Genomic DNA, 24157 nt, shown 5'->3' with positions numbered 1-24157 from the left:
TGTTGATCTCCATTGGTTATTGGATGAGAGGCAGGGTACACTTTGGACATGTCACCAGTCCATTTTACCAGGAAATATCATTGAGATTATTTTACTCTATGTAAAAATATAGTAATCTAATTATTGGCATTGCTTTTAGATCCATGTGATTTTTTTCTGTTTTTCCCCTATTTTGCACTTTATTGTATCCGTTACTGTATTTTTATTTTTGTATTTTATATTATTTAATTTATTTTTCTTATTATTTCTGTTCTAATGTTATTTATGGATAATTGCAGCTTATTATTTAAATTCTAGTTTTATTATTTTTTGTTGTCTTTTAATATTGTTTTCGTGTTTAAATTATAGGAGGTGACCCAGAGTGTCAAGAAAGGTGCTTGCAAATAAAATTTATTATTTATTTTTCCTAAATTTTTGTTCAATTTATTTACTGATATGTGGATGAAATAATTTATTTATTTATTATGTTCATTTGATATTTTTTATTCTATTTTTGCTTTATTAGATGTTTTTGTGTATCTTGATTTGCTTTTATTTTATTTTTTCATAAGACCGGATATCCCGTACACGGCTTTTACTTTGAAGGCGTCTCCGGAAGTTGTGCGTCGCTGTAGCTGCGTCCTCTGCCTGGAGGAAGGAGCAGACCCGAGAGGCAGCAGGTCGGGAGAGAACCTCGTTGCCTCAGCCTCATGCTTCGTCTCGGGGACTTCTGCTGCTCCGGTCGGCTGACGAAGTTATTATAACAATATTTATTTATTATTATTTTTTATTTCTATCACTTTAATCACACAAAAGCAGGAGAAAAGCGGCGGAAGAGCAGAAAGGGGGCCTTAGTCATGGAGCTGTATTGCCTGGAGTCGGACACAGCCGTGAAAGCCCAGCCTGACCCAAACATCCTCTATGATGATAGAGTGCTGCAGAGTTTATTAACTATTGAGGACAGTTTTTTACCTCAGTGTTCGTATTTCCAGCGGGTCCAGAAGGACATTCAGCCTTATATGAGGAGAATGGTTGCAGGCTGGATGCACGAGGTTGGTGGGAACTTTAAAGTTTAGCTAACTTCTGTAGCCTTTATTTTGCATGTTTTCGCTAAATGTGGCTTGTAAAGCAGAGATGCGGTTCAAAGAATAGCTGTTCTTGCTGTTAACCTGTTTTACAATTGAATGAGAGTGACTTACCAAAGGCGTGGGGGAGTCGGAAATTCCAGAAAAATCAGCCTCAATGTGCTTAGCTACTTATTTACATTAGTTTATAGTCACACCGTTGGGAATTTTTGCTCCATCCCGAGCTCAGACGACAGCTAAAGAGTTTATCTTAATTTACATAATCGAAAATCTGCTATTTTCCATGTTCACTAATTATTACGAATTTTTAAAAGTGACTCAAGCTGCAAGCCACGAAGCAGGCAGAGCCGCTTTCAGTTTTGTGAACAGAAATATGTCGATTTTATTCAACTTTCATTCGATTCGACCGTCGGAAACAATTCGATTGAGTGTTTTATTTGCACCTAAAAGGCTTTTGAAGGGTTTATCTATCAGAGTTTTTATTAATGAAGAAATCGACAATGAGGAAGAGGATTTGAAAAACGAGAAGGGGGTTGCAGAACGACTTCCTACTGAGCTAATTTGCTTGAACGTTTTTGCCTTTCATTCAGTAAAATGGTGTGGAAATTAGCGACTTAACCTTGAAAAAGAAAATATCCCACTTATCTACATGCAAGTGCTCTTTAAACCTATTTGTAAAAAGGCCATGCATAATTTATTACTAAATGTTCTCGTTAGAAATCAGTAATGACACTTAAAACACTTAGTTTTGAAATGCAGAATGATAAATTAAAAGTTTTGTTTTCTGTTTTTTTTGTGTGGTCAAATACTAACTATGAAAAATTAAAATTAGATTTAATCTTTTTATTTTTAAAACAATAAATATCCAACAACACCAAAGAAATGGCCCATTTTCTTATTCTGACACCGGTTTTACTAATGTATGTTCTTCAACCTGTGACGTCACTTTTTGCATATATTCTGACTGGGCTCACAAAGCATATCAAAATATGACGTTTGAAGTTCATCAAAAACTGGATCAATTATTTTATATGTTAAAGTTTCATCAAGTCCCAATTTTTATTATTATTTTTTTTTCATTAGCTCTGGGGAAATATTTGCCTAGAAAATTTCAGTTTTTAATGTAGAATTTATTTTAATATAGATTTTTTTTTTTGCTTGTTTTTCTAATTGAAAACATGATGCTTTGCTCTGATTCAGTTTTTTTCCTGATCCTTTTTCGGGATTTGTTCACCATTTGTAGTAACTTGTTTTGAGTTTTTAAGCAGGAAACATTTAAAGCAACCAATATCTTTAAGTTTGCCCCTAGTGGAAGTAATCTGAATTACACTTTGACTAAAGAACGAAAAGCGACTTGACTTTCAGACCAAACCCCATGTGTGTCACACAACTTCACTGCAGTATTTGTTACATTTTTAAGATATCATTAACCATCTAATATTTAAACCCAGTTGGTTTTCTTTTAGAGTAGTCAACACTAAATTTAATTCAGCTGGATTTGTCTTAAAAAAAAGCCCTTCTAAGTTTCTTCTCTGTGAAATTCCTGTCATTCCAGGTTTGTGAAGAGGAAAACACCAACCAAGACGTCTTTCCTTTAGCCATTAATTATTTGGACAGATTCTTAGCAGTGATGCCTACAAGAAAAAACTATTTGCAGCTCTTGGGAGCTGTGTGCATCTTCCTGGCCGCCAAGCTGAAGGACTGCAGGCCGCCATCAGCGGAAAAGCTCTGCGTGTACACAGACAACTCCATTACACCCCGAGAGCTGCTGGTAAGAACCAAGCTTTCATTCATTCATCCATGCATTCATGTGAGCCTTTAAAAATGCAGCGTCACTTTCTTTTTTTGGAGGATTTTGTAATGCTAATGGCTGAATTAGTCTCACAGGAAGTTTCCAATTTTCATCACAAGTGAAACTGTGCAACACAGCCACAATTGTGCTGTGTGTTCATGCAGACTGCAGAGGCGTGTGATGCCATCTAGTGCCAACAGTGCAATATAACATAGCTTTATCAGTGTAGTTCTCTCTGTTTTTGCTGTTTTTATAGTTTTATTTTAACACAATAGATTTTTTTGTGTTCAATCTTTTTTTTTCTTTGCATGTAGGGACTATATTTTTAACAAGAAAATGACCTTTAGGAGGTGATAGATCGAAGTAGAGATTGTCGGAGCTGTTTTTAGTGCTCAGGAAGCGAGAACACCAACAGCAAAATCTCTTTACTGCTCATCTTGCAATCACTGATCTTTCTTTTAATGTAAGCACGTAAGATTTGGGTTATGCACAGGAAACCCACGCAAATGTGAATGGTTACCGGCGTCCAAGGTGACAAAGACGCTTTTGGAAGAGCGCCAGCGGGGACGGCCCCCGCCTTATTTCAGGGTTTCACTGCTTACTACGTTTGGTTTGTAGGGGATTTGTTTCACCGTAGGGGAAGTTACAAGTCACACATATCTGCTTCTGATCATCACCATGTTTAAATGTTGAGTAGTTTTATCTGGAGTTAGCTGTGTAGTTTCTAGTTCTGATTTTAGCTAATCAAATTAAAATATTTTCCTTTGGCCTGTGCTGCTAATTAGCCATCTTGGTTGTAAACTTCTGAAGATGTCTGCCAGCTTTTAGATTTTAGGCCTTCAGACTAATAAAGGAAAGAAAGATAGATGTTTTTGTTTTTACATTTAGCACATTCAAACATCACAAACTGCTCCTTCAAGACATTCCTGAAAGCTTGTTCTGTCTTGTGACGGTGTTTTGTCCTCAGCTAGCTGTTTTCATGGAGACATTAAAGCTTTTAACATTTATCACACCAAGCTAATTATTCTGGTTTACTCAATCTACAGCCAAAGAACGCAAGGAGCTAATTTAACAATCAGCCATAAATGATCAGAGGTGACTCTTATTCCAGCCACTTTCACTATGTTTTATAAACATGGAAGCCATATTGGATTTTGAAGTGTTGGTGAGTAACCTCCAACTGTTTATTCTGTTTATACCAGATAAATGTACTTCTATTTCTTAATTCTTTACTGCTCAGAAAAAAGTAGTTGTTTTTTGCTGTTCTGCTCTCCTTTATGATGCACTGATCCACTTTTTCCACTTTTGATACCGATATCCGAGGTTTAGTGTCGGCTGATACCGATCCGATTCAGAAAATTGTGCTGAATTGATGCAATGTTTCCGTTTTTTTAAGCACAGAGATAAATGTACTGAATCACAGATTTATTTGATAACTTTACACCAGAACAGCACATTTAAATACACCAATAGCTTCAAAGGTTTGGTTAAACATGTAAGGAAAACTTTCATTTATTCAATCTGTGTAATTAGGGCTAAAACTGTCAATTTAAAATAAATAATAAAGAAGCTGAAACTGACAAAAACAATAACTTCACTACATTGGTCAAACATGTAAAAAATAAACTGCAAGAAACCTTCTTTCAAATGGTTCAAAACAAATTCTAAATATAACGTAAACTAAATAATAAAGCAAGAAGTCACTCAGGATAAAGCATAGAATTAGACTGATTTGCCCTTATTGCCACCAATATTCAATCTAGAATTGTTTTAAATATTGGGATCGATACAGACATAAAATTGTATCGGTGCAGCTCTACTCTCCCTGCAGTTTTCTAACCGTAATTTTAAAACCGCATTTCATTAATAAAAGTGTTTATGTGGTTTTCCTTTAGTTGGAAAATATGTCTTGTAAGAATATGGAATGTGCAGTAGCCTTCTTTCAGCCAGCTGACCAGCAGTATGCACCTACAGGTCACAGAGGGAAAGCGCTGGTTGCTCTGTGGTCCACATTCACTTCTTGTGAACCTGTAAACCATTAAAACTTTGGTTTAACTTTATACGGTAACCTTAATGGCATAATGGCTGGACTTTAGTATGTTGTTTACATCAGTAACAGTCTTGTAGTAGGAATCAGAAATCAGTAGATTATGATTTTCCTTCTTGAAGAAATGCAAACAAAAATGAAGTAGCATACATTTTTAGTGGTTGTAGGATTTCTATTTGGTTCTGCTAAAAGACCACAAGGTATCCCGCCAACTTGTGCTAGACTAGCGCATTTGCTTTGGTTCTTTTTACCCAGAATTCCCTGTGCTTTAGTCCACTTCCTGCTTTTGGAGGGGTCTCCGGTCCACTTGGCATTCACATATGCATTTGAACTACATCAGAGTTCACTTTAATTGAACTGAGCCCTAGAATTTTAGTCGGACTAGAGTTTGTTTTTTGGTCTGCATCAGAATTTGATTGTGCGTTCACACCTGCCCAAACGAACCAGACTTTCTAGGCAAACCGGTGTGAACCCTTGTTAATGAAGACCACTAATACCAGAAGACATAAAAAAACCCTTCAACAAGTAGACGTCCATTTAAGTTACAAATTAACCAATCAGAAGCTTGCCGACCCACAACATCATCTTCTAACTCTTTTAAAATGGTTTTAAAGTGGTTTAATCGTAGTGCATAAACACGTCTTTGAAAAACGTCATTTTTATATAAACATATTGTGTTAATATACCTTAACAGTGGTAAAAATGTGAAAACACAAGACAATAATTAATGATCCATTTCTAATCTTGATACTGAAAGTTAAAGAGATGATTGAAAGGTTGGTAAATCTTTCATCTCAGAGCGCAGTAAAGCGGAAACACAGGAAATTAAAAGGTGAGAATGCGTAGACCTGTTTTGCTGCTACAAAGACCGACTGTTGCCTGTGCAGTGTGAACTCGTAGCTGCTTGAGGCTTGTGACAGGAAGCTCGGCGTTCGCTGTCTCATTGGCAGGGCCTCTAAGCACGGCAGAGCTCGTCACATGCCGGCGATATGAACACAAAGGATGCGAGGAATGAGAAAGGCACGCAGATAATAAGACACAGTGAGGAGAGATAAAATGAAGAAATGTTACTCATCTTACAGAGCTATTTCCTCTGGGAATAAGGACTGGCTGTGATCTTTTTCATGGTCAATGAAGTCATGGCAGCACGCCACTAGAGCCCGACTGGGTGGATTTTGTCTGGAATAACAGTTTTTAAAGGGGTCATATATTGCAAAATTCACATTTTGAACGTTTTTATATTTCCGTTTGGAAGTGTAAAAACTTCTAAAAGTGTAAGAACAGCCCAGGCACTTAAAAGTAAAACATCCAGCAATTTTTGTGGCAATAAGTTGATTTTTGGTGTCAAAAACCTTCGGAATGTTTCGTCACAAGTCAGCAGGTACTGCGCCGTTACCTAGCAACCCCACCCCATCACCTAGCAACCCAAGCAGATCTCGAGCATGTTTGGTCAGTTGGTTTTACCGCTTTACAAGCAGTGAAGCTATTGATGAGTGAATAAATGAGCTTGATGATATCTATTCTGATGATATTTTTATATTTTTTGAAGGAGAATTTTGTTTCAAATTCAACTCAAAAATACTTTATTTATCCCAAAGGAAAATTAAACGTAAAATGTAAGACATTAATTCAAAATTCTTCAGTTATTGTAGATAGTTATTATTACAGAAATGTCATAATACTTTTTTGTTTATGGTTTCTATTGTGTTTTTATTTACATTTTATTTTATTGTTTTAGGTTATTGCATCTTATTTTGAATATTTAAAATGTCTTCCAATTCCAGTGTTGTGTTCTCTAAAATATTAAAGTCTAGTAGTCTTGCATTATTTTGGCCATTACCATTGACACAATAGTATCATTGTTTATCGCAATTATTCCTGTGTCAATCTATTAGTATTGTTTGCATTGCACAATGGCTACTGGAAAAGACAAGTGTTTTGTTGTTGACCATCCAGAAACCACTTGCCACATTTTTGCTGGTTGTGTAGGAGGCTCCACTTCTGCTTTTTAAAGATGTATGGTTGTAAAATGACATCTGTTTGGAAACATTTTCATGTGTGAGTGTGCAAAAAGCTCATTTATAAGAATTATTTTGTGCAAAAAATATGACAAACTTGTTTTTTATTGCCCATAGGCCTAAACTAACCTGTTCAGAAAACACAGTATGTCACTTTTAACCGACTGTTTTGTGTTTTTTAACGCTTTAGGAGTGGGAACTGGTCGTCCTGGGGAAGTTGAAGTGGAACATGGCCTCGGTCATCCCCAATGATTTCATAGAGCACATCATGCGCCGGCTGCCCCTTCCCAAAGACAAGCAGGCGATGGTCTGCAAACACACGCTGACTTTCATCGCCCTTTGTGCCACAGGTACCCTCCTCTCTGTTGCTTTTTGTTTCTCACTCGTTTGCACACTCAGTTTGCTGCCAGAATATTCCCACACATCCAAACATTCTCCTGGAGTGAGTCATCTGTGACGACTCGTCTCTGCAGGCTGATTAATCCTCCGCCTTGTTCTTCTTCACAGCCACTTAAAGCGTTTGTCCGTGTTTCTCCGTTAATATCTGATCTGTGCTGGGATTGTAATTATTTCACTAGATCTGCTCCAGCTCTGGCCGTCCTGTGTTGTTTGTTGACAGGGAAGCTTCCAGGTTTAAAGAGTCAGGCTGATCTTCCTTCCTCCGCCCATCCTGGCCTCATGTCCAAAATAAACTCTGCAAGCTGCGGGGAGAAAACGTCCCCCCCTTAGGCCTTTCCTTTATACTTTCATGGGATTCCTGTTGCCTATACTTGGAATCCCTCTAATATTTTCATATCCTGAAAAGAAATGCTATTTCATGATCATCTAATAGGCATAATATGTAGGAGTATGTCACAAGACGGCCTCTGCAGCTAATTCGATGAAGGAAACAAAACAAGGAAGGTCACCTGGGTGCGATAAAATCCCTCACAAACTTCAGCGTCTCTTTTAATGAGTCTCATGCCTCGCTCGGCTCTGCACAGCTTTCTGTGTCACTTCTTTATGCATTTGGGTGTGTTTCAGCGGTTGCTTCTGCTATTCATAAGCAGCTGCTCATATCAAAGCACAAAGCAGCCACAGTGGGGGGAAAAAGGGGAAGCCTGCTGCGGTTTAGCTGTAATGTAAATGTTTGGAGTTTTATACAGAATGGAGATGTTATTCTTATATTGGTCGCAGCTCCTCTTTTATGGACAGCTGGACTGGACGGTTTAATTAAACCCATCAGGACTTTAGAAAAACTTCTTCTCTTGACATGTTCTGCTGCAGGTAATGGGCTGCCTTAGATTTGCATCTGCACTGTTAGTTCACAGAGATGGGCTTTAGAGAACGAGAAACAAGTAGCAAGAAAACGGCTGACCTGCTGGTGCGAACATCAGATTGTTACAGCGCATTGCACAACTGTTCACACCCTTTGACCTCTCGCGCTCTGTCACATTTCAGCCAAAACCTCGATGCACTTTTATGATGGTTTTTAAATTATTTGAAGATAAAAATGTGCGTTTGTTTCTGGTATTTTTGAGATCAATACATCAACAATTGCAGAGCATGATTCTGCCACTGCCATATTTGAATATCCATACTGCTCACAATGACGCTTAATAACTTAAAATTAAAAAAATTTTAATAATCACTTCGTGTTTTAAAATATTGATGTAACAACAAATGCAGGTCCTTAAGAGTTAAAATTTATTCTGTAATATTTACATGTATTTCCACAAAAAAGGAGAAAAGAAGTGCCAGTAATATTTTATTTTGTTATTTTATTTATTTATTTCATTTTCCATCCCACAGAAATAGAACATTGATCCTCCTTTATGTTAGTTTTTATTTGAAATTCTAAAAATAGAAATAAAATTCTGTCAAAAATAAGTTGATATTGTCTAAATTTATAAGTTATCTTTCTTCAAAAAATAAAAGTGGAACTAGTACTAGAATTATTTCCTTAAATCTAGCTCTGAAAAGCTACTTGCAAGTTAGTTTTGCATAATCCAAGTGTATGAAGATATTTTCTCTAGAAAATAACCAAAAATACTTTTATTTATTGCTTTGTGATGCTGTGTATTCTCTAAAAAAAACTTTTGCAGAACATTTGTATTTGTACTGAGTCGGAGGGCTCAGGATTGCATAAGAGAAACTTTAAATTGTTTCAGGTTTGAATGAACTGAGAAGGGATTTCACTTCATCCAACCAGGTCTGCTTTAGTTAAAGTTTCTCAGACTTGCATGTGGACTCAGGGGAGTCATGCCTGGAGCTCATTGCACAGCGAGTGGGAGAAATTCCTGCTCTGCTTTTGCAATCAGAGCGGAGGTTTCTAAGAAGGAAAACCCACACAGGTTTGTTTTAGCTGCGCCTGTTGAAATCCAGACTGTGGGAAAAATCTGGAGCGTGCGCATCGGAGATGATGCAGCAGGGCCGGCGATACGGGTAAAAATTCAAATCTCATGACTGATCCTATTTTTTTTCCTGCTTTCTTTTCTAAAAAAAGAAATTACAAATGACAGAAAGTATTCTCAAAAAGTGACTTTTATTTCCGTCATCCCTTCTGTGAGTTGGACCACGGTTACTAGGGAATTTTTGTTTAATTACGAGAATGTAGCCATAATATTAGCAAAAATTAGTTTTAGTGAGAAAAAAGCTTTGAAGTATTTCCTTATCTGTAAAACTGATACCAAAATATAACTCAACATTCCTCATCTTATTTTTAAAAAAAATTATTTTTCATGCTTTTCAAATTATTATTTAATTGTATTACAACTTTATTCTGGTAAAGTAAAGTATTCTTGTAATATTATGATGCTCGTCTTCAGTTAATGTGTTAATAAAAAGAAACCGTCTTACCCTGGCTTTAGTCCTAAAGTTGACCTGAATTTAGAGCCCAAAGAAATAGAAGCTGTAAAACACGGTTGTAAAACAAGATGGCCGCCTTGGGCGTGCTGACATCACTCATTTTAAACTCGGAATCCAAATAATTAATCAAATTATGATTAATTGTAGATCAATTGTTTGTTAGATTAAAATTAGTTCCAATTGATTAACTAATAGCGGCCGTTACTTTCTATTAGTGTTGCAGTTTGGCCGCCATCCAGCAGAGGGCACCATTGGTCATCCTTAAGTGGAGCCAGTTGATACAGAGACAAAGATGGCAGAAATGGTCCAGAGTCGTAGTAAAATGTAATGTATGCGGTTCTTTGTGGAAATATAAACACTTGACAAACTAATTGAGTTTATTTAGCAAATTATAAAAAATTTAGCCCTTTATGTTGGTAGAAGCCCTTCATACAAGCGACCATTTTTTAAAAGAAAATAGTTGCTTATCAAATTATCGATAAGACCAACCAACTTTAGATTAACTCTTTAATCAGTACTGCAAAAGCATCATTTTACCAAGTATTTTTGGTCCAGTTTCTAGTGCAAATATCTTAGTACACTAGAAATAAGACAAAACTAAACTTTTCATCAAGATATAAGAGCTTGTTTTAGTCAAGTCTTGATATTGATGAAAAAGTACTAGTTCATTGGCAAGAAGTTAATGTTGGTGTCAAAAACCTCTGGAATGTAACAACAAATCAGCAGGCACTGCGCCGTTACCTAGCAACCCCATCCCGTCACCTACCAACCCAAGCAGAGCTCCAGATTACTTAACTTATAACATGGGAAAAATATCTGGTACTTTCTCATCAATATTAAGTAATTATTGACTTGTAGCAAGCTTGTATTTCTTGTTGAAAAGTTACTTGTGTTAGTTTTGTCTTATTTCAAGTGTTCCAAGATGTTTTCACTAGAAATCAGACCACAAAAACTTTGTAAAATGTTGCTTTTGTGGTGAATAACTTGCATCCCGACTCTGAATAATGGAAACCCAAGTAGCGGGTTGGTCGATTTGTCGTCCAGCCCTGTGATTGCGTCACTGCCACCTGCTGCGATTTCATTCAAACACCTTTCCTTGACAGACGACCGTCTCGCCATGAACCCTCCTTCCATGATCGCCACCGGCAGCATGGCGGCTGCGATCTGCGGCCTCCAGCTGGACCACAGCGACCAGAGGCTGAGTCGGGACAACCTGACTGACCTGCTGGCCAAGATCACCAACACTGAAGTGGTAAGCGTCACACCAACACAACAGTTACTAGCTGGGATTGCAATATCGCACGCAAGCAGCATAAAAGAGTCCTCAGTAAACAACAGTGACGACTTGAGTCGCAGCAGACTGAAGCGATTTGCTCTTCATGGAGAGAGAGAGAGCGTTCTGGTTGCTGGTCGGGCAGCCAGGCTGCTGCTATAAAGAGCAGCGGCTGGGGGAATGTCTTCTTAAAACTCAGAGCCCACATTCTTGTGGTGGGACGCATGCAGTTTCTTTGCATGCCTCCCACTTTAGCTGTGGACCCCTCCTGGTGGAGGAATATGTTTGCAATGAAGGCGAAAAAAAAAAAGCAAAAAACGTCCTCGGTGGGTGAACGTTGTCCAAACTGTCGTCGTTCTGTGAATCTGAGCAGAGGACCTCTGCTAACCCGAAACTAAAGTTTGGGCAGTAATTAAGACCATGTCGTGATTTTAGTGCCGTCTCTGAAGGTTTGGGCTTTTATTTGACCGATTTCCGGGTTTTAATCAGTCAGACGTTCACCAGTCCATCTGGTGGACTTTACTGTCGTCCGTCCACTTTGTCCTCCAGGAATCTGTCTTTTTGTCCATCCAACAGTTTGTCCTCAGTTTGTTTCTTTGTCCTTCTTTCTGCTCATTATTCAACCGACTAGCTTTCCCATTTTCTTTCGTCCATTCTTTTTCTGTCATTTGTTTCTATCTTTGTTTCTTTCGTCCTTTTTTAGTTTTTTTGTCCTACCTTTCATCATATCTTTTTCCTTCTTCGTCCTTTCTTTCTTTTGTCCATTGTTCTTTCGTCCTTTCTCTCCATTTAGTCTTCTTTCCTTTTGTTCTTTTTGTTCTTTTGTCCATTCTTTCTTTCATCCGTTTACGTTCTTTCTTTCGTCCTTACTTTTTAGTCTTTCGTCCTTTTCCCTTTGTTCCTTTCTTTCACTCTTTTTGTTCTTTTGGATCTTTCTTTCATTCTTTCTTTTGGTTTTTTGTCCTTTCTTTCATCATTTCACCCTTTTGGTTTTTCATCCCTTTGTTTTGGTTTTCCATTGTTCTTTTCATCCTTCTTTTTGTTCTGCTTTTCTTTCTCTTATTCTTTTTGTTTTTTATCCTTTCTTTGTACTTTTTGGATTTTTGTCTTTTCTTTTGGTTTTTCACCCTTTGTCTTTTGCCCTTTGTTCTTTCTATCCTTCTTTTAAGCTTTTCTTCCTCTCGTCCTTTCTTTTTGGTTTTTCGTCCTTTGTCTTTTTTGTTTTTTTGTTCTTTTTTGTCCTTTCTTTTTGGTTTCTCATACTTTCTTTTGTCCTTTCTGATCTTTCTTTTTGTTCTTTTTTGTCCTTTCTTTTTGGTTTTTCATCCTTTGAGTGACTGTGATCTCTCCGTTGTCTTTTAATCGTCTTTAACCTTAATGAATGGTCTGCTCTGGTGCTTGTCGAGGTTTTAATTAAATATCAGTTTTCTGCAGTCGTCTCTCTAAGCTTCCACATTGTTTTATTCCAATAATATTTGGTGATAGGCTCTAAACAGTGTTAAAATCAACACAAACGTTGTTGTATCCAAGCTTGTGGTTGCGTTGCTACGGTTACGTGGGCCCCCCAGCACCGCCGTCATAACAAGCGCCCCCGACTGCAGCCCATCGGGTTCCAATTATTGGTGCGTTTTAAAGGAATGCTGGCCTTTTTTCTCTTTTTTGCGAGCTTCGGCTCGTTCTTTAAGGGTTCAGACCTCCCACATCTTCAGACCTGCAGCAGGAGGCGGGGGGCCGACGACGCAGAAAGGATCTTCTTTCATAGCAGAAGTTTTCCAAAAACATCCGGTCCCACTGTCCTGCGTTCTGTTTTAGGCCCAAACTGTGAGGGGTCAAAGTTCAGTGGGTCAAAGCCATTTCCTCTAGGCCTCCACATGAGGCTGAGTGCGCTCGAAACCCAAAGTACTGGAAGAACGAGACGCTCACGTTTACTTCTGCTCATCTTATTCGTTCTTTTTGTGTTTCTTCTATTCCTCTGTCCTTTAGTTCTTTCTTTCTTTTTTGTCCTTTAGTTCTTTTGTTTCGTCCTATTTTTGTTCTTTTGTACATTCTTCGTCCTTTCTTTTTTCCTTGGTTCTTTCTTTTCTTTAACTCTTCTTTCTATTTGTTTTCTTCTCTCCTTTTGTCCTTCCTTCATTTGTCCTTTTTCTTCTTTTATTCTGTTTGCTCGTTCATTCTTTTTTATTCGTTCGTTCTTCTTTCATTTGTTTCTTCCTTCTTCCCTTCCTTCCTTCTTTTCTTCATTCATTTGTTCTTCATTCGTTTGTCTTGTTTTTGTTCTGTTCGTTCTTTTGTTTGTTCCATCCTTTGTTTTTTTCCTTCTTTGTCCTTCATTTGTTCATTTTTGTTCGTTCATCCCTTCTTCCTTCGTTCATTTGTTTGTCCTTCCTTGCTTCATTCCCTTTCATTTGTTCATTTTTTGTTCTTTCATTCATTCTTTTGTTTGTTCGTTTATTTTTCCTTTCATCCTTTGTTTCGTTGAAGTGCTGCAGGATCTGTTTAAATGGTTTCAGCTCTCTCTCCGATCCCTGACTTTCCCTCGTTTTCTGGTGCGTGGCGTTGTGGGTCATGCCTGTACCGCCGCGTCTCGATCGCGGCTCTGCTGGTGTTCAGAGTTCGCTGGTACTCATTGTTCTGATCATGATGGACCACCTACCTCAACACATATAATTCCCCTCCGGTATGCCAAGCATGTGAATAAAAAGGTTGAACTCGCATGACAAATGGAGCAAAATAACATCCATTTAATTGTCTGTGAACAGGTGTTGAGAACCACAGAGTCGTCTTTAATCATCTTTATTTTATCTTAAATATTTGAAAGTATAAGGTTTTATTTTATTTTTACATTTTTAACCCGTTTTCTGTATTTGTTGTTGGGATTTGATGTGATAGAGCAACACTCGAGTTGTGCAAAATCGTGACACTTGCGCTACAAGGACTTTTGTTTTTCTTTTTACAAATCTGAAAAGTGTGGTGTGCACTTCATTTAGCTGAAGCACCTCTCACTCATTTACACTTGTAAACCTTTTTAGATATTTCTCTTCCAGCTTTGCACTTCAGTTTATTTCAATTAGGTATTTTCAAGGCCTAGAAAGTTATTGATTTCTGTAAAACAAAATCCTTGAAAGTGTTTAATAGTTCACAATAAAAATGCAATCCAACGTTTGATGCTTTCATACACCTAATAATAACATGGATACATTTTTTTCTCACCGTCTTAAGTGAAATCAGACCAAATGTCTCTTGTTTTATGTCAGTTATAGTTAGAATTTATTTTTTAGATATTTATTTTCTAACTTTCTTGAATCCAGAAGTTTGGAGAAGAAGCTGTACTGTGTCAAGGATTTAATTTGAGCAGAAAGGCCATTTACCATAACCATTGGTTTGCTTCAATGTAATGAGTATTTATTAGATTTGAGAGACATTTCAAAACAAAATTTTGTTACATTTTTGTTAAATATGTACTTCTGTAGAATGTAGCATACATCACATTGTTAATAACGGTAATAAATTATATTATTTAATAGTGAGTTGAAACCAGGGTCATATTAAATTGGGTTTTTAATGTAGTTGTGAGTTTTGTCCAATTCAGTTAGTTTTAATTAATTTTTAGAGTGCATTTACTTGATTATATTTATTATTTGTTTATTTTTATGTTCATTTTATTAGTTATTGTAGTAGTTTTTAATTTTTTCCTACTTTGGTTAATTTTGTAGGTGCAGAATTCAAAAAGGTCGATTCATCAGTTGGGTAATCCTTAACAGAAGAATCAATTTTCAAAAAATGTATTTAATTATTGTTGGACAACCAGCTGCCTGGTATAAATAGATAATAAATAGATTAAAATGTACAGAAACAAAGGATATTATGTAGAATTTAAGTATCTTTTAGTTCCAGTTAGTTTTTCCCTATTAATTCCCGTTTTTATTTATTTCAGTTAACAAAAATGTTTTCTCAATTTCATTTTTTATTTTATTTTGTTTTGTTGTTAGTCAGAGGCTTCTTAAAATTTGCTGTAATACAGACTGCTACAGCAGAACCTTCCTGCTCACAGCCACCACTTATCAACAATAACTCTGAAGGATTTTGAGTTAATCTGAGTCACAACATCTAAATTCAAGCATTTTTGAATTTGAATTAACCACTGTCGACGTTTCTTGTCATTGCAGGACTGTTTGAGGGCGTGCCAGGAGCAAATCGAGCGTGTGCTGGCCTCCAGCCTGCAGCAGGGTCAGCAGTATGGACCCGACAGCGCCGTCAGAGGCGGCAGCAAGTCCCGGGAGCAGCAGGATCAGTCGAGCACCCCCACGGATGTGCGCGACGTCAACTTATGAGCTGCCATCGCCGCCTGACTCGGCCGCCGCGTGCCTGCTTACCAATGAACTGACAGGAGCGAGACGCTGGAGGGAGAGAGGGGGCATTAACTGCCAGTATCTATTTTAAGTTGCCCCCTTCAGTGATGGTGCGACAATCTATGAACTTTTAGAAACTAAGAAATTTGTAGTTTTTCTCCTTTTTTTTTTTTTTTTTCCCCATTCACACCTGGTTTGGGCCTTTTTTCACCTTTTTTGTACATGTCTCTAGCTATTTAAGAAAAGAAACGGACGAATAATTGTTGAAGACTTGATAGTGCCTTAGGTTCCAAAAACCTGAAAATATTTTTTCATACTTGAAAATTGCATAAATGTATGAGATATACCGAATGATGTATATTTAGCCAGCATTTATCACTCTTTAACCAGCTTTAGTGAGTAGTAGTTATCGATTTACAAGAGTTTTCCTTTATTTGGAATTCCATATAGCAGTAATTAAAGCAGAGGAGCGCTACCATAGCTAGCGGCTCCGTCTATCATACTGTGCACCTATAGCACTGCTTATTATTTATGCAGAGAGGTGCTGGCTCAGAGTGGGCTGGGCCTGCTCACAGAGGAGAAATGAAACAGGTTTGTGGTCCGGAGCAGTCGCTGCTGTTGACTCCATGGAGTGGCGTTTGAATTCACCAAAGCCACGTTGTTGTTGATGTTGTGTTCAAGCACATTTAGGAGTGTTTTAAATGTGTTTAAATAGCTCAGAAGGGGTTGGCATTGATGAAAGAGTTTTTAAAAAATAAGTTTTTGCAAGTTCTTCAAGGTTTTAGAGGCTGAGCAGTTTGTGGGAAAGGAGAGTCGAAAGCAAGTGGAAAGTGATTGAAAAAGTGAGCAGAATGTGGGGTGAAAGAGAAAGCAAGGAGGATTTTGTTTAAGCTTTATGATGTTTCTGCAGGATTTTTGTTTTGCAGAAAATCGGCGAAATGTCGTTTTTGGGGTTTTTCTCCTGTTATCAATTACACCATTGGGCCTTTTGTAGAGAGGGCGACGTGGAACGATATCAATGCACTTTTAAAACACACTCCTTAAGTTTCGGTAAGGGGATGGTTTGTGAGGACAAGTTCGGAGGGGTCATTTGTTTTTATTCTATCTTTTTCTTTTAAATTATTTGGGTTTTTTCTGGGCTGGATTCCCATGGGGTGAAGCATGTTGTCTTGATTGCTTTGCCTCAATTGGTGAGTAGACTAATAAAAATCACCCTCCTAGTGTAAAAGTTTATAAATCAAGGCAAGCCACAGGTAGACATCAGTGCGCTTGTGTCATCCTAAACTTGAATTTATTCCATTTCCAGATTTAGACCCATTCCATTAGATCTAATAGTTACATCCTTCTGTTTTGTGTTTATTTCTTATTTCTGATCTGCAGTTTCTTTCAAAGGTGCCCCTTTGACACGTGTAAATAACCAACAAAAATGCTTGAAATCCATGTGACATTTTAAACCCGAAACTGTTTCTCGTTTGTTCTGATGCCTTTTTCGATGTGCAAAAAAAAAAAAGCCAAATTGTTTTTAAAAAAATGCTTTAAGGTTGAGCATGTTTAATGCTTTTATATGTTTTTTTCAAAGTAAAAAAAGAAATAATCTACAACATTCTTTGCTGCTATTAAGCTTTTTCTTTTCTAGTCTTACACAAAAATGCCTTATTGTCATTCACTTGTGTGCTGCTATATTTTAATATGTTGTGTATGTAAAAAGTCTGCTTTTCTCTGTCAATGTACCAGAGGGAAAAGGAGCAGTTTGGTGCGGGACTGGAAATCTGTTTTGATCAGCATGTTTTATTCATTTATCGTTGTAATCTTTGTTCTATCTTCATTCTGTCAATATTCTTGCTGCTTCTTATGTACCTCAGGATAATTAATCGGATAGACACAGCGAGAGGCCATCTCACATTACCTCATCACATGTCGCATCACACAGTATGACTTCACTCCTAAATCGTCGGACGGGTTTCACTTTTTTTTTTTGTTTTCCTTTTTTCTTTTCCTGTATGTTAATAAATCCACCTACCAGATTCCACTGATTTTTAAAGTGCCTCCAGCCTACTTTAAAATGGCTAACTTTCATATCTGGTGCTAGTTAAAAATTAAAAGCCTTTACTGTGTTTTATATTTGTCCGAAAAAATCCATTCGGGGATCAGTTCAATGAAATGCATTGTCCTTTATTTTTATCGAGGTACCCATTTACTCGATTCTACAATTGTTTGCTGTGGTTGTTCATACAAATCCTTTTCCCATTTATCCCCATGTGCAACCACCTGTGTACCTCAATAATTTGTTCTAAATAAATTGGCTAAAATCACTGGTGTGGCTTGTCCTTCTGTTGTAATGCTTAGCTGCCACCAGAGGGTGCTAGAGCTGTCAGAAATAATACAATAGAGAGAGGAAAAGTGAGAACTGGCTTCATTATTAAAATAGTAAAGGTCAACAGAAGTAATGCAGAGTAAAGTGAGGAAGGAGCAGAAGAATCAGAGTCTAGAGGTCAATAATCTATAACAGGTGAGTGGAAATCGAGAAGAGACGTCGGAATTTCAACATGGCGACGCTAATAAACGTCATTTTAAGCCTTACTTTCCATAGGCAAACGCCACTTTTACTTTGTTCAACTTAGAATCGCAGGCGTTACTTGTAACATTGATTTTAGGTGCATTTTTACACGCCTGTCTTGCAAAATAAACACGTTTCTACCACATCTTACTGCTGTTGCTGCGAGAAGAAGCGGCCATATTGAATTTGAAACGCGAAGTCCGCCTTAGAAGTCGTAACTGAGAGTAGTTGGCTGCTCCGAGTTTTCCACTGACAGATGCGACTTCCCGTTGGAGGAATTTCCAGTTGATTTTTCCAACTGAGAAGTCGGAACTCATATTTTGATATAAATCAAATTACATGACAATTTAAATATTTACTAACGCACTTTTGATATAATTGTACCTAACATAGTTATAAAATTGCAGTGTTATAAGTACGTTAGAAATATATATTGTATTAATAATTTTTTTTCACCTGCTTAAAAAATATTGCGTATTAGAATAATTACCTAACCTATATCCAGGCGTATCAGTATACACAATCAATTTCTCTTACAAGTGAATAAAACTCATTAAATCGTCATAATAGATAAATATATATTTCAATTATTATTTATTTAAATTATTTATTCGTTCTTTCAAACCACATTATGTTTAAATTACTTTATATAGTCATGCAACGTTTAAAAATCGCATTTTAATTTTAGACAGCACCACCGCAATGCGTCATGACGGAGAACGCTACGTCCTGTGACGTATGACTCAACCAGGAAGTAGCTGGAGAGCAGCCGGTGAAAATGGTAACGTTCACTCTAACGTTCATACGCCAGTAAGTTGGTCTTTTAACGGCTCGTTTCTGCTCCCGTTGTTTGAATTTGCAGTTTATATGTGTGGCAAAGACACATTGAGTTATTTTTACGAGCTAATTGGTGAAATAATGTCGACTAATATGAAGTTTGACTTTGTTCTCTCACTAACTGCCTCAGAATAATGTGACCCATTTAATTCATTCACTTTGTTCTCAAACAGTGGGGAGACTCAGTACAACAGAGACAAGCTCCTGCAAGGTGAGTAATACTAATGAGGATTTATTTATTAAACTCTATTTAAAAAACGGCTTTTATGTGTAGGTTGCAGGAAAATGGGGTTTATTTAACATGTTCAGTGCATCTGCGGGCAAACAAAGGTTAAGAACTGTGAAGGAATGAGCCGGTTTGGGCATAGTTTTATCCAAAGATAAATTCACAGGGATGGTCCTGTGAATTATCCCGTTTTCAAATAGGTTATGGTTTCTAGTTGCGTTTCCATTACAAATGTGCACAAAACTTTGTCAATGTCGGAAAAAAATACCTTTGCAATTGCAGTGTTACCATTGAATAAGAAACGCAATTAAAATCACACGTGAATAAGTTTATTCATGCGATTAAACATTAAAAAATACTGTCAAAATCCTACTACTACTTCCTGTTCGTGGTTTGCGCCAGTGGCAATATCTGGTTTTTGACAATACAACTCCTGCATTGCGAAAAAAGTGTTTCTATTTCAGTTTTGAGAAATAAACCAATTTTGATATTTTTTGTTTTTTCTAAATTATCTGTTTCCATTAACCAGATTTATTTCTGAAATTATTTGGTCAATGGAAACAATTAAGAATGTTAATAATTTCATATTCAAAAAAATCTACAAAATTAATTGAAAAAGTGGTGGGGGAGGGAATTGGGTCTAAGAAGCTGGAGGTTGGTTTGACTTGAGAGAAAAGTCTGTTTAGCTATTAAAATGGTTGCAGGTAGGGCGTGCTGTGGTGGCGTAGGGGATAGCGAGACCCACGTTTGGAGGTTCGATTCCCGGACCCGGTGATATTTGCCGCATGTCTTCCCTCCTCTCTCCCTCCCCTTTTCCTGTCAGCCTACTTTCACATAAGGGACACTAGAGCCCACAAAAGACCCCCTAGAGGGGAGAAAAAAATATATTTATAAAAAAATAATAATAAAAAAAAAATGGTTGCAGGTAGAGATGGGATGATGGTCAAATCTACCTATTGAGCCCCATTTATTTAGCATACGCTAGCATATACAAAAAATCTCAGCAAAAAGAGAACTGTTTTTATCTTTTAGGCATTCTCACTTTTTACAATGGAAACTTGTAATTTGGTGGATTTTTTCCTGTTTAGTAATGAAGTCTAGCTTCTCATCAGGCTGAATATTGTCTGCTTTCAGGTCAGGGAGTGGACACGCCTCTGTCAGAAACAGGTGTGCAGCAGTCCAAAGCTGTGGGACGATACCTTACAGACATCAAGTTCTGCAAAGTCTTTGTTAGTAACCTGCAGCGAGCTGTGCAGGTAAGACTCTATGTCAGGGGTGGGCAATCCTGGTCCTCGAGGGCCGGTGTCCTGCAACTCTTGACTGTCTCCCTGGTCCAACACACTTGAATCCAATAGTTGAATCGCCTCCTAAGTGAAGTCAAGTTGTCCAGAGTCCTGTTAATGACCTCATTATTTGACTCAGGTGTGTTGAAGTAGAGATACATCTAAAAGTTGCAGGAGACCGGCCCTCGAGGACCAGGATTGCCCACCCCTGCTCTATGTCCATCTGTCATATTTTGGAAATGTTTCTGATTAAAACAAGAACGGGAAATGGTCTTAATGTGTGACTCAAAGCCTAATGATAAGTCAAATGTGACAATATGAAACTTTTTCACCTCCCAAAAAAATCCGATCTGTGCCACTTCCATATGTGGGACTAACTCTGCTCTCTTGGCTCTGACTACAGATTTTTCTACAGAAGTTGTGATCGATGCTCCACAAGAAGCCGTTGTTTAGTTGTGTTTTATTTTTCTTAGCTTTCTTCGTGTTGCTATGATCTTGTGACAATATTATTGTCTCCAATTGCAGAATAAATTTTAAAATCGATCTTCTGCGCACGCGGGTCGGTTTGGGGTCTAACTAGTAATATGAACGACCACGCAAACGAAACAAAAAAAATTGGATTTCAGCACAAAAAGTTGGAATTGAGCATTAAGACCGGCTGTGTCATTGAAATAGCAATGACTTGGACAGTCAAATAGACTGTTTTTGCTCAAAAATCCTCCAATCTACAAGGAGATTCTTCCTCCACAGATGATTTGATTAACCATGGATCAGCAACATAAAGCATGATTCTGTTATTTTTTACTAATTCCTGCCTATTCCCGTCATCTTCATGGCAGCATCCATGGAAAATCAGTTGAAGCTCATGTATGTCTCATTAGCAAGACAGAAAACAGGATGAATGACTTATAAATGAAATAGTTGTTTGGACATTCATGTTTCTGTGATTGTTTGACTCACTGCTGCTTAATACTGTCCAATCCAGGATTATATCTTTTGAGTCATTCATTTCCAGGTTGTTTGTCTTTTTTCTAGACAGCGGAAATAATTCTGAGGAACAACACTCACTCTTCTGGTATGGAGATGATTTTAGAGCCCTTACTCAGAGAACGGGTAAGATCCGCTCAATTTACGATAAAAAATAAAAACTGGATGTGTTGAATTATTGCTTTTTTCCTGGGTTCGGTTCTGAGCTGAGTTGTTCTGGTTCAGGGTTTTGGCGTGGCTGAAGGCCGTCACAAAGAGTATCTGAGGAACATGGCGAAAGCAGCTGGTCAGTCCTGTCGTGATTTCACGCCGCCAGGAGGAGAAACTTTAGACCAGGTGAGTCAGAATTTAAGAGTCAATTTACTGCAAAACAGCAACACGTAGTGGCCACCTTCAGGTATTGCAATAAAATAACTTAGCTATTCTCTTACAGTTGCTCTTTAAGTATAGAACAATACTGAGAAATTGAATTATTCCATGTTGAAATATAAATTTAAAGCATCTACCTTCCTGGCTCTCGAACATTTTAGTTAAGGAAATTTCTCCAAAAAACTCCATCTTGACATACATTTTAAACTGCAGTTTAATAGGTTTTTAATATGTTTGATGGGTTTCTGAGCAACTAATGCAATGTGGCTAATCAGTTAAAAGAGTATAAAAATGACCTCAAATGAAGGAAACTGAAGTTTGAATGTATTTACTTGATGGAAGGGAGGTTGACGCAACAATTGTATCAACATATTTTAAGTATAAAAGCTCTAAAAAAGTTTTTTACATGAGCAGAAAGAAATAAACACAAATAAGCAAGGCATCAAGATATTTATGTGTTAGAATGGCCCAGTCAAAGTCTAGATTTAAACCCAATTCAGAATCTGTGGAAAGAAAGATGTTGTTTTGTAAGAACAGGCTAAAATCTCAGTGTGGCTCTGTGCAAAGCTAGTAGAGACACACCTGAAAAGGCAGCAAAAGTATTAAATGAGAAGACCGAGAAGGTTTTTTCCCCCACACTTTAAAATTGTTATTTGTCAGAAATACTTGAAACCATGCATCATTTGTCTTCTACTTCACAATTATCCACTACTTTGTGTTGGTTTCTCAGATAAAATGCTAATAAAATGAAATTGTAACTTCACAAATGGGAAAACCTTTAGGTGACTTGAGTACTGCAGCGCTGGAAAAACACAAAATCTTACCAAGTATTTTTGATCTAGTTTCTAGTTCAAATATCTTAGTACACTTGAAATAAGACAAAACTAACGTACAAGTAACTTTTCAGCAACAAATAAGATATTGATGAAAAGTTATGCCATAAGTTATAATTTGGAGAAAATTGTTCTTGTTCTAGTGGCAAATTATTTCATCAACATTAAGGAATTATTGATTTAAAACAAGCTCTTTTTCTTTTTTTTTTTGCTGAAAGGTTAATTATAAGTTAGCACATTTGATTTGAGACAAAACGAAGTTATTTGCAGAAGAAACTGGACCAGAAAAAAAACTTTGTAAGATTGAGTGTTTTTGCAGTGTGCAATTCAAGCCTAGCAACTCTTTTTAAGCTTATGTTTTGATTTTTTATTATTTATTTATTTGTTTGCTTTTCTCTGCATGTAAAATCCCTAATAAAGAGAATAAAAACAAAGACTCTGCTGAGTTTTATTCTCCTCAGTCATGTTCAACTTTTAGCTTCCCTGTTGCTTGATTCCAGGTGAAGCAGAGGTTCAAAAATTTCCTCCAAGTTCTTTTTAAACAAATGCTGGACGAACAGGAAACGACCGGAGACGTCGCCTCCTCCAGTGACGGCCACCAGCGGGCCTCGGCCCACGTCCTGGTGGTGAGCCACGGCGCGTATATCCGGGTGGCCGTCAGGCACCTGCTGGAGGACTTAAGGTGCGTCCTGCCTGCAGGCGTGAAGATGTCGCAGCTGCTTTCGCCGTGTCCCAACACGGGCGTCAGCCGCTTCGTTGTCACTCTGAGCCAGAGCGAGTCGGGTCCGCTGCTCTCTGCCGCCCGCTGCCTCTTCACCAACAGGAAGGAGCATCTGGAAAACCTGCCGCCTCCTGAGTAGCAGAGAAGAAACGGAGAAGATTGGGGCTTCCATAAACAACATCAAACTGTGTTTTCTCGATAATCGGCGTGTTTTACTGATTACCAATGATGAGAATCATTTTAAAAGTTGCATCTGTAGGGAAAATCTCTCACTACATTTATAAACTTTTATAATTTAATACCAAAGTTGAATCTTTTTATTTTGTCTTTGAGTACACATGTTTCTAATTCTACATGTGCAACAAACTATGAAGACTTGAATCATGGTAAGATATCCTGTATAAAAGATTGTAAAGACTCTGTGCTACACTTTATTTGTGATATACTGTATGTGCCTGTTCGTTTGCTGTAGATCAGGGGTCTCAAACTCCAGTCCTCGAGGGCCGCCGTCCTGCAGTTTTTAGATGTGCCACAGGTACAAAACGCTGGAATGAAATGGCTTAATTACCTCCTCCTTGTGTAGATCAGTTCTCCAGAGCCTTGCTAATGACCTAATTATTCTGTTCAGGTGTGGCGCAGCAGAGATGCATCTAAAAGTTGCAGGACAGCGGCCCTCGAGGACTGGAGTTTGAGACCCCTATGGTAGGGTGTTAAATTATTACTTTTGTTAAATTTTGAAATGATTTATAAGCTAAGTGCGTGAAACGTCGTAGTCTTTAAGACAAAATCACTAAGTTAAACTCAAACTGACAACTTTCAGCACCATTCAGACATAATCGCACAAGAAAATGAAGAAATACCTCTTTAACAGATTTAGGTTATTCACTAATGAACAGATGTTGACACTCCTGGTAAAAATATATAGAATGCCTTAAAATAAATAAATCTTTTACT

At 37.5% G+C, this 24157-nt stretch overlaps 2 protein-coding genes across 2 annotated transcripts; both read left to right on the top strand.

Annotated features, from left to right (window-relative positions):
* The first annotated feature begins 638 nt into the window (after positions 1–638).
* LOC102225733 (G1/S-specific cyclin-D2-like) lies at positions 639–17702 on the top strand. The gene is made up of 5 exons (XM_023350212.1): positions 639–1031; positions 2620–2835; positions 7112–7271; positions 10872–11020; positions 15208–17702. The coding sequence occupies exons 1-5, from the start codon at positions 837–839 to the stop codon at positions 15370–15372; spliced, it is 885 nt and encodes a 294-aa protein (XP_023205980.1). The 5' UTR covers positions 639–836; the 3' UTR covers positions 15373–17702.
* A 999-nt stretch (positions 17703–18701) lies between these two features.
* Positions 18702–23711, top strand: LOC102231607 (fructose-2,6-bisphosphatase TIGAR B). The gene is made up of 6 exons (XM_005806904.2): positions 18702–18757; positions 18958–18995; positions 20145–20266; positions 21329–21406; positions 21506–21616; positions 22983–23711. The coding sequence occupies exons 1-6, from the start codon at positions 18726–18728 to the stop codon at positions 23340–23342; spliced, it is 741 nt and encodes a 246-aa protein (XP_005806961.1). The 5' UTR covers positions 18702–18725; the 3' UTR covers positions 23343–23711.
* Positions 23712–24157: the final 446 nt, after the last annotated feature.

This window comes from Xiphophorus maculatus, chromosome 17, assembly GCF_002775205.1.
Source record: "Xiphophorus maculatus strain JP 163 A chromosome 17, X_maculatus-5.0-male, whole genome shotgun sequence".
NCBI lineage: Eukaryota > Metazoa > Chordata > Actinopteri > Cyprinodontiformes > Poeciliidae > Xiphophorus > Xiphophorus maculatus.
The sequence above is the reverse complement of the archived record's forward strand: the minus strand, read 5'-3'. Positions and strand labels throughout refer to the sequence as shown.